Source organism: Synchiropus splendidus, chromosome 1, assembly GCF_027744825.2.
Source record: "Synchiropus splendidus isolate RoL2022-P1 chromosome 1, RoL_Sspl_1.0, whole genome shotgun sequence".
Classification (NCBI taxonomy): domain Eukaryota; kingdom Metazoa; phylum Chordata; class Actinopteri; order Syngnathiformes; family Callionymidae; genus Synchiropus; species Synchiropus splendidus.
The window spans coordinates 52,814,530-52,826,049 of record NC_071334.1 but is presented as its reverse complement, the minus strand read 5'-3'; the positions used below and the strand labels follow the sequence as shown (position 1 = coordinate 52,826,049).

Here is an 11,520-nt window from a genome sequence, read left to right as displayed (position 1 = left end):
TATCCTGCAAATGTGTGTCAGCTTGATAATAGTGTTGTACGCCGTCGCGGCAAGTTCGCTGTGATTGGTTTGGTGAGAAAAAGCACATAGTAGGGAAGCTCTCCTTCCAAAGGCAAGTATCAAAATCAGCACGAAGCAACGGTGCTGCGCTCCATCTGAACTGTGAACTGGTTCCTACACTCTATGGCAGAATGACATTAAGCGCTCTTTGTTGTAAATAGAACAAACCCTGGCCCAGGCCCTCCCCGACCCCCCCACATCTCATCCAGCACCTGCAGGGCAGGGCCGAAGGTCGGCTATATTGCTCCCGAGACAACTCATTCAAAGATGTACCGAAGTTTTGCTTTCAGGTGAGGAAAAAAAAGTCATCAATTAATTGTTTTTTCTAAAAAAGAAAGCAGTATTTTCTTCATCTGCAACATTCTTCGTAGTAAATGAGGAGAGTGATTCTTGATTTTATTTCCTTTTGATATTGCTTTTAATTCAATATTGAAATTAACATTCTCTTTTAATGAACAATAATAATAATATAGTTTTTTTAAATTAAAAAATGAGGAAAATTGGGGGCAGATTGAGGAACAAGGAACAAAGACAAACAAAATTGGACATTTGTTCGGATTGATTTTCCCTATTTTGTCATGGTTTACTCTTCATCTAATAGAATCTACAATCTTTTTTATTAGGACTTTTGTCGGTAAAACAAAATACTGAACAATTAATTGATTGAGACTTTTTTTAAAATCCTTCCTGAGAAAACAATTCGGACATTATGTAGCTTTTTACTGCTAAATCAGAAAGTGCAATTTAAAAACAAAGACAATGACTCAGGATGTTTTGCTTTGGCCATTTTCCTTCCACACATCAATACTCAGCCCACACGCCTACATCACGGCAGAAAGGTGCTTCCAAATCCGCCTCTCATCCAGCCAAGTATTAAGATTGCACTTCTTTTTTTTTCGACTGTACATGACTTCCATGTGGAATCTATGGAGCTGGGCATGGAACAAAACCGCCCCTAGTGATCACATAGTAAATACCGATTGCTATAACTTGAGACATTTCGCCACCGTTTTCCCATCAAAAACACAGAGACATAGAACATGTAGAGCAGAGTAAGAAAACAAAAAAGCCAGCGTACGAACAATCGACGCCGTCATCGTAACAAAAAGTGGAACATGGCTATAATTTAGGCACAAATACTTAAGAATGTCCATGTGGGAAGTCGTGTTCACACACAGAATGTCTAGGCAGACAAACAGAATCTAACATTACATTTAACATTTCTGAGATAGTCTCTTTTTTTAAGTATTTGTGACAGTGCATGCTTTCATGACAGTGATGGTTGTTTGTATTGGTACACTATTGACACAATCTGCAGCAAAGACATGTCATCTCTTCCAAGTCTCCCAGGGCTCTGCCACTTTAAACCGCTCTTCCGTTACGACGGAAGAGAGAACAGCCTCCGCAGCGTCTTTGATTCTGGTTGAGCCAACAGATTTTGGTGATTTAGTTGCTTTAATAGAGCTGCGATGATCTTGGTTTGACCTTGTCCAGCATCACACCTGGCCAGTTTAAAGTGCCTGAGCCCGCATGATGGATTTACATGAGATGTGAACCTTAATGCACGCCAGCACTTTTTCCCTTCACATGAAATCACCTCTGGGTGGAAACGTCCCCAAAACGCTTGAGTCAGACGCTTGGAAAAAAACGTTCAAGGGGTTTAAAATCCGCAAGGTTCTTCAACTGCGAGGTCACAGCAGCACACCAGGACTGATGTCCTCAGACGGGGCCAACCGGGAACCATAGCAGTTGTTTGAAAATGGAAGGATTAGTGAGGGTTCGTTCACAGTCTGTTTGGGTGACCACAACCTTCCACAACAGTTTTAGTTTCTGAGACTTCATTTCCGTTAACAGCTGTGTGTGGACTTTGATTTTGTTTTGTTGTCATTTTTTTTCTTACCTGCAAAATGGAAATGGTTCCAATATGGCCTTCAGTGACATTCATCTTTCATTTCTTTGCGTGGGATTTGACTGTGCTTCAACCTCAACGGGATTGTTTGTATGCATTGCCTCTCATTCTGCTTCGATACCTGGGTCTTCAAATATTCATTTACGGTTATTCTGAGCTCTAGGCACCAGTCTTTTCACCACTGGTCCATCACACGTTGATCTTTAACTTTCACCCTAGACTTGAAAATAGACCAAGAAGAAAATAGACCAAGAAACATCAGCTTTAACCACTAGGCTAGGGTTACTCATGGGGCCTGAGTAATTTCGCGTTAGCTTTTTTCTTCGGAGTGACCTGCACATTAACCGAAAGGTTGAGTTGGAAATTGAAATTGATGGAAGGATTGTTCTTTGGTATTATGAGAACAGGTCTCCACATCAATACTCTGAATAGAGCTGAGACACTGCAAAACACTGCATGATAAAATGACGCTAGATTTTAGATCAGTCATTGGCTGTTGTGAAGAGAGATCAGGGGAGGCGATGAGAAGAGTGCAGGCAGGGTAAACAGGTGAAGAGCCCCTGCCGAGGTAGAGGTAGAGTGCAGAGGAGAGACAGTAAAGGACGTGCCAGGATGAAAGACAAGAGCTGTGACATAGGAGGACGCACAGAGAAGTTAGCGTCTTCAGCCTTTCTGCTACGTTAAGTAACCAAATTCTTGTGGTCGAACGACTTGATGGATAATTACAGGCAGGCGGAGCATTGAAACGGCTGTTTTTGGAGCTACTGCAATGTGGACGTGGTTGTGGTCATCACACAAACACACTCATGAGTTGTGTTTGGCTGCACCGCGAATTGATCAGGAATCAATGAGGAGTCCGTTAGGATCCGTTGTTAAGCCCCCTCCGCTGTGGCAGTCGTGCTGGCTGTCGCATTAAGGTTCTCTCTTATGAAACGTTTCGTGTTGACGACACCCCAGTTCCGGATACGAGTAAGACATTGTTATGATAGAGAATGCACCACACAGTACCTGTAAATACTAGCTCTACAAAACTATTTACAGCACACATATACGTAGGTAATCTTTATGTCACAGTCTATTGCATAATGGTGATAATCTTTAGTTTATAAATATTATAAATATACACAGACTTTTTAAGCAACATTACATCCCAGCCACCTGAAATAAAAATCAAAAAGCACCCATCCATTTTTGATCCATCTACCTCAAAACTGAAAGAAAGAAAGCAGCATATCTGTGTTCTATTCCCTTTGGACCCATAACACTGTCACGGTGTGAACGTGGAGTCTCTGTGTGGGTTTAGTGGTTCGGCAAACTGTGTTGACGTCGCTGTGAGCAGGATAACACTTAGATACACTATTGGATTCGTTTGTGCGATGAATGTTCGGGAAATTGATGTGTGTAATGTGCTTTTGGAGAGTGTTTGTTAGTGTCGCTTGCATTTATTTTTCCACAGTGCTGCCTAAAGCTGCTGGATAGGAGGAGCTCAACTTCCTCTTCTTCAGTGGTTAAAAAAAAGCAGTCATTCAGAATCCATGATGCATTCGAGTCGAAAAAAAAAAAAAAATAAATAAAATAAAGTGTGAGTGAATTAAAAAAAAGCATCATACGTTATATTATTTGTTATATTTCTCAGAAAGGAAGACTTGTGTTTATACTACAGTTTTTTAAAATGACCAAATATTGTATTTAGGTTTCCACATGCACCCACACACATATCCAGGCACCCCCACACACACACGGCAGTATATATATGTATATATATATATAAATATATATATGAATCTACATATATATAGATATACATATAGGTTTTAAATATGGCGTAAAAGAAGAGAGATGTATCTGTTTAATATACATTCTTAAATTTAGGGAGGCAATGTGTCTAAAATATTATACAAGGGCTTGTATGTACAAGGTTTCTATGAGGCTATTTTAAGAGAGAACTGGAGACAAAAAAAATGCTGGAGTTCTTTTCATTATGTTCCGTCTCCGTTCTATCTCCGGTGTGTAAAAAAACATAAAAAATAAACAAGGAAAAGAAAAAAAAAGATCATAAATTGGACGCAAAACGCATTTTGTCTTGCTCAGTCTCTGTACTGCTCAGGACAGAATCTCTCCTAGAACCAGGGGATTCCCTATGCTGGGTAGTGGTGGAGGACGCTGCTGCCGCAGCAGCAACAGCGGCGGCTGCCGCTGCCGAGCGTACCGGGGGAAGAGCTCCTGATGACATCTGGCGGAAGAGGTTGACCCGCTGGGGCACCGTTGTGCGAATGCCGCTTTGCAGATTCATCCCCTGCATGGCCGCCGCTGTCGGTGGCACGATGGAGGCGAGCGAGTCTCCTGAGGTCGGGTGCCCTCTCGGCCCCACCGATGTGTCGTGTGGCAGTGATGGTTGGGAGGCGGATAAGTGGCGGAGATCTCGACTCAAGCTGCCAGACTGAAGCGCCTGTGTGCTCTTGTGAACGTCTCCCCTCTGAGGCGAAGGTACTTGTTGCGGCGGCTGGGCTGCAGAGCCGCTCGCTGCGGTCGACGGAGCGGGCTGCTGTGAGGACAGAGATGGCTGAGCTATGGGCTGCTGGATCAAGGACAGCTGCGAGGCTGTTGGGGATCCGTACTGGAAGCTACGGCTCGCCAGAGGGGTCTGTACTGGTGGACTACACATGGCGGCGGTGAAAGAGCAGGGTGACATGATGGCCCCTTGCTGCTGCAGTGGGGTCTGCGGGTTGGGGGAGGAGGAATTCAGGTTGCCATGGGAGACGCTGGGTGCAGGGTAAACGCCCTGGACAGCAGCCGCAGCCGCAGCAGCAGCGACTGGCAGCATGCGGGCGGCGGAGGCATTGGCAATGGCTGAAGCACTGTAGGTCAAAGGAACCGAGGACTGCTGGAATTGACCGAAGGCAGTAGAGAAAGGCGGCTGGGCAGGCGAGTTAATGATGGAGTTTCCTGACATTGGCGTTGAGTTCATCCCGGTGACCGACTGCTTGCGGTCCACCATCATCACCATCTCCCGATCCTGACGGATAATCTGCTTCAATATCTCGTTCTCCTGGGTGTTGAAAACGCCGGCATTCAGATCCTTCTGGAACTTCTGCAGAAGCAAGGAGTTCTTCTTCCCTGAAGGGAGCAGTCAAGAGAAGTCAACGCACACAGTCATGGCAAGGTTTCGTAGCACTTCACAACACAACAACGCTTAGATGCAGTTTACATGTTTTAGCCGAAACATGACGCTGAGTAAGCCTTTATCCATGCCGCCATACAAGAGGGGGTAACAGTTTTTTATTGAAGAGCAGTCTCCTGAATTTGTAGGAAATGAGTCCAGTGTTTACCATCAACCACATCGGGACAATTAGCAAAGCCTTCCGTCAAACGCATAAACTGCATCTTTCTACCACATTTTCAAAGTTTCATAAACTTGAAGGTGAAGTGTGAAGGACACTGGGTGGTGACGCTGATGGGGAAGTGGAGATTTGGAGTGAAGGACAGAAAAGGAGACAAAGATTAGTGAAAAGCATGTGATGCGATAACTTTGAAAGTGCTGATGTGGACGATGAAACATGGAATACTGATGAGTGCTACCCACACACATCCTGGACAGGTTTATCAAAAGACAAAAAGTCTAGAGTCTAACTCAAAGTCACATTCTGGTTAAATCACAGGGATGGATGAGCTAATACACAAGGACACTTGGAATGTGATCACAAAGTCTATTTCTAGCACAGACCACTGGTGCTACAGGCCTTTTACCAAACTCCATAGTGAGGAGACCCTCAGTCCTGCTACATCTTTCATGGATGACTTTAGCAATGATCACACTTAGGTCCTAACTGTGGTGCTATACCGACAACTGGACTTCATTTGTGTTGTAAATTAATTACATTTAAATTTAAATTTTCATTCGAACACGCAGTGCTTTATTGGGCAAAAGTTATTAAAATCTATCTATAAATCTGTAGAATTTTCAAGTTGCAAAATGAAACACATTATCAAGATACCAGGTTTTACTTGAGTAAAGAACAAATAAATAAATTACACCCTGAATATGGGGGAATTGATGGATAACCAGCGAGTTCATATCATACATTTTAAGTCTATTACATTATGAAGTAATGAGAGAAATGCATCTAGAAAATCTGCGGAAAGTACAGTGATCCAAAAACAGACCAGGAAAATCCAATGAAATGTATTTGCACAAGTTAGGTCGTGAACTTGACAACACATGGGTAAATTATTTGAGCTGCTTCTTTGTCTTTTGGCCTTTTCCCCCGCTACAGTCAGTTAGCTTTAGCCACCTTCATTTATCTTGAAGATTTGTTCTCAACACACCAATCCTCTTCATATCCTCCCTTCTCTCTCCCATGCACCTAAATGCTCATCTTTCTCTCCTTCTTTTGACTTCGTCCAACATGTCCCCTGTCTCTCCTCTCCACATAGCCAAACCAGAGCCTCCCTAACTGTGTCTCCAAACCTTTGTCCCTCTGATACACTCATTTCTAATCTTGCCCATCCTAGTCACTCCCGATGAAGCTTCTTCATCTTAACTATACTTCTTTTCAGAGCTATTTTCTGTACACAATACATCATGGCAGGCCTTTTCTCTCACAGCTCACCCCTGACAGTTGCCTCCGCCCGTTCCAGCCTGCCTTCACCCTGCTCCTCGCCTGAGTCTAAATAAATGTATCAATATATCCAAATGGCCAACAATGAATTGATGTTTTTAGCATTTTTGTATTCACTTAGAGGATGTTACTGTAAACATGTAGACGATTGTATAAAGTATTCTGAACTTTTCCAGCTAGCAGTAAAAAGTCGCCTTTGAGTGCTGAATAAGTACCGCAGTATTCAGCAGTATTTTCAGGACAGTTTGCTCCTAAAGGGTGCGAGCCAGTCTTGTACCTCTCAGTGCAACAAACGTTATTGTTACCTTCAAAAACATTCCTCAAAAGGACTATTTACCTGTTTTTAGACATCAAACCGGGTCACTAAAGGGTCGGGTGGCTAAAGTCTAACATCTTCTACTCACACAGTTCACTTACAAAGCTTCTCTGATTGCATTTTTAAAGGTAACTGGATTAATCTCTGTCGAGAGGAAACACATTAAATCATTGTTAATACCACATTTGAATGAAACTGTTTAAAAAGGACCTCATTTAAAACACGCCCATGAAGAGACATGCACTTTCTGCTTGAGACGCTGCACACGTACGTTCGCCCAACACTTTACCGCAGCAGTCTTATCTAGTTTTTCCCTGCTGCTCTGACCCAAGCCTGATTCTCACCTGCTTTAACCCCCTCACATTGTGTTCTCTGTCCTACAGAGGAGCTGTGAAAGAGCCTTTTAAGACACTTGAAAAAAAATCACAGAAACTCGAAGCCAAAATGTTCTGTACAAATCTCCAGCTGTTACCTTATGCTTGTTTTTTTCTGGTCTGGGAACATCACAGCCTGTGAACAGTCTTTTTGAAGTTTAAAACCTTTGTCGACTCATGAATGGCAATTTTCTACTCCATGTTTTTAAGACCGTATCACCTGTATGGGCAGAACCTACAGTACTCTTATCACATGCATATCTATATAAAAGAAAAAAGGTTTTCATATTGATTGTAACAATAGATGCTGCGGAAACATTTCTCACCACTTTCCGAAACCTTCTCTCAACTGGCCGTAGAGTTATTTGATGTTTGAATTCTCACTACCACTGCTAACCATCATTAGGTTTTAAGGTACTAAGTATTAGTGAATTTCGTTTGACTGCCATACAAATGTGAGAAAGAGAAAATACACGAAGAGTACTTTAGCAAAACACAATTAAAAACAAAACAATTCAAACATATACACTTTTCTCCTCTTACTTTAGTTGCTTGTAAAGACTGACTTCATGGTGCAGTTTCTTCCCAAACCTGTGATGAGCACTACTGATATTATTTGGCAATATACCCTAAAGTTTTATTTACTTATTTATGAAGTTCTATTTGGTGAAAACAGCCTGAAAATTGCCACTTTAAGTTCTGTAATAGCATCTAATGGTGGCGAGAAACAGGCGAGGCTTGCACTCAGTGGTAGATGATGAGGTTTCAACAACCCACCTGCGAGAGCGAACCAGCTAAGCTTGCTATTACATGTAATATGTTTACAGTGTTTTCACGGATAATTTTATGACACACACAAAATGGTTTCATAGTGTTTCATTTTTGTGGTGAAGAGCTCTTCAAATGCTGAGACCATTCGCCTGGTCCTGTTCAGGGTTGCGGTGAGTGCTGGAGCCTATCGTAGTGGTCGCTGGGCGAGAGGCAGGAATATACCCAGGACTTTTCTCTGATCAGTTTAGTCAAACTGGAATTTTTCTTTTATTTATTTATTTATTTTGTATTGTGTGTGGGTGTGTATGTACTGCTGTTAGCAACAACGCTTGTCAACCGAACCTTTATATCCAAACAGCTGTTGAAGTTACAGCAGATTTTACAAAAAACATGAACAGTTAACATCAGTGCATAGTTGAAAGTCCGGCTTGACTTTTGTCACGTAATTCATGAGGTCATCACTGTTTTGGTTTTGTTTCCTGTTCCTGGGTGCAAGGCAGTTAAACTCAAAATTCATATTCCTTTCTTTCACATTCTTGATGTTACAGAGAGACCCTTGACAGACAGGCTGTCTCACAGATGTGTTGGGTTGGTCATTTTCCCTATGCAGTTTGAACACACATTCTTTCCCAGCTAAAGGGCTCAGAACTCCAAAAGACTGGCGAGGCTAAGCTTCACAGGGTTAGCGTGACACATGTTCTCTGCAGGGGTATGAAGAAAAGCCTGTCCCTTTGACAAGTTCTCAATGCTCCTTTGGCTGGGTTACGTAAGGAGAACAAACAAAAAAACAGACATTTACAACATGAAATGACAATTTTACAATTATAACTTATTGCACTTTAACAGAGGGTGTTATCAGGTCTCAAAGTGAGTCGGAAAAGGTGAGATGGAGAATAGCAGCTACATAATAAATGTCTAACTTTGAAAGAGTGGAAAACATAAACAGCTCATGGATGGGATTATTAATGGAACAGAAGGTGCATCGTATGTGGTGACTTATTAGTAAGTAATTTACTAATCGTCCGACGTGAGATCATCACTTTGAACAATTGGTTCAAAGTAGAAATGTCGCACACTGAAAGATTGTTCATAATCCAGTTGATTATTTCATGAAAGCTGGCAGGAAAAATAATCATGACATGTGACAGTGAATGAAAGATTGTCGCTCCCTGACTCCAGCGTGCATGAGTGTATGTGTCACTGTTGCAGGAGCTGAACAGTTCATGTCACCGTGTGCAGAAAGCTCTGAGAGGATGGACTTGAGACCGCATCTATTTAACAAACCTCTGGGTCAATTTCCCTGTTCGAGTGTTGGAATTGGAATAAGGTGTTTACCTGATGCCTACTCGTCGGCCAGGACACTCTTGAAAACGAGATGTGCTCGTCTCAAGACGGACTCCTGGTCAAATAATTTTTAGATAGATAAAAGATAGCGTCAAATGTGCAACACATTATTGGCTTCACATCATGGTTACTTTTAAATTCCTTTTTTTAAGAGCAAGACAAGCATGTAACCATATGCAGTTAATATATAGAAACAATACATCCAGCACGTATCATGACAAACTCTTCCCTTGTATGAGACAAAACCCCCATTGTGCTTGATCTGAAGAAATGGATATATATTTTTTTGCATTTATGATGTCTCCTGACTGAATATATAAAGAGCCGGAGAGGGCAGGAGGCCCTCAGCTCTCTGGTGAAGACAAACTCACAAAAAGGGCAAATGCAGATTATTCATCTTGATATCAGAAGGGCATTTGGGGTGAAACGCAAAGGCTGACACTTCACAGATTTAGTAGATCAGTATTCTTCTTAGACAAGATACAATCCTTTCTCCAGTGTCTTTTGAACTTACACAACTTAAAACTGGCCCACAGGGAAAAGGTTTAGACGTGTTCAGTACAGTGAAAGTTTTTTTTTTTGTTTTTAGGACATGCATTTGAGGGCAATCAAAGGCTGCGGCCTCTGACATGAAGGCAGCGATGTAAGACGGACGCTTCTAGGAATCAGGCAGGTGGACTTTGGGACGGTTTATGGACATCTGTGTGACACAATGGGAGAGAACCGTCATGGGGGTTTGAGGTTGTGGAATTATTGAGTTGCTCAGTTCATCTAACCCAACTTCAGTTTTGGCAGGGCAAATTAATAAACCCTTTTGTGGGTCAAAATTAATCTCAGGGACTGGTCACAGAGCTCGCTGCCATGGACACCATTTTCACTCCTCTGTTCCACTGTTGCGTGAGGGAAGCACTGCCACCAGAACTCACTCAGTCATGGGAGGTTCGCCACTCACGCCACAGTAGGTGCACTCAGCAATAAATTCACTTGTGAGTATATATATATATATATATATATATATATATATATATATATATATATATATATATATATATAAAATACCTCTGCTCCAATCTAACACAGCAGTGTCACAATGCCGTGGCGCTTCAGGAATGAGTCACAGCAGCTGGTGTGTCTGGTGGCACCACTCCCATTGACTAGAGTTAAAATGATCAGCTGCAGATCAGCTTCCGTCACACAGTGGAACACAGCTGAAGTCCCAGAACTTGACAGGGAATCGAGCCAGCTGCAATTCAACTCATCGATAGTCGACCGGTGGCGAGATGGAAAGTCCATCCCAAACCTGAGCAGCTCTTTATTGTATCGCTATTTTGAGGGTTATCTAATGATGGTTGAAGAATGTGCAGGAGGTGACTGGGTCCCTATTCAGGCCAATCCAAGGTCAAGTTGCCTTCAAGTGAAGCAAGGTTGTGGTTTGCTCTTATTTGCTCGCAAAGTCCAGCAAGACGGTGACACTCAAATTGCAAGTAAGTCAACCCATGACGCAGCATACTTGACCATGTTTGTTGTGTATGAATACAGACAACAGGAGAAACGTTTGTTCTGTCATTACTTGATCCTGTATCTGCCTCACACTGCTATACTCACCGGCTTTTTTAGGTTTTAAAATTGAAGTGTCAGGATAAATACGTCACATACACAACGCAATGCAAGCAGCAAACAGATATAAAAGTAGATATGTAAAAGTAGCCATTTGAAGGAGACAACATTGGGACACTCATAGCTGACATTCGTGGCAAACTTCTGGCACTTAAATCCTGCATTTATTTAGCTTTTACGGTTCAAAAAAGTTATTTACCCGTTGAGAAAAACAGAAAGGGCTTGTTATGGTTTCATTGGGATGTGTTACATCTTTTGGCTATTATTATGGAAAGCAGTTGGACCACATGCGCTTCAGTCCTAGAAACGTCAGCCCTACCCCTGCAATTTTGGAGAGGTGGCTGCCATCTAAAAGAAAATCTATCTAGTCCATCACCAATCCCTAAAAAAAATCCCTAAAGCTAATCGACTCAAATCCCTTTTGAGATTGGACTAATTTTAACCTGCACCTGCAACCACAGCTTCATGTAACAATGACAAGACAAGAAAGATGAAACACAAACATGTTGG

The 11,520-nt window shown here is 42.2% G+C and overlaps 1 protein-coding gene across 1 annotated transcript in view; it reads right to left on the bottom strand.

The window, feature by feature from the left end:
* Positions 1-740: 740 nt before the first annotated feature.
* Positions 741-11,520, bottom strand: part of LOC128760812 (potassium/sodium hyperpolarization-activated cyclic nucleotide-gated channel 1) — a 73,114-nt gene continuing 62,334 nt past the window's right edge. The window contains exon 8 of the mRNA XM_053868498.1: positions 741-5,086. Coding sequence (XP_053724473.1) covers positions 4,023-5,086 — 1,064 coding nt within the window. The 3' untranslated portion in view covers positions 741-4,022. The remainder of the gene's footprint in view (positions 5,087-11,520) is intronic.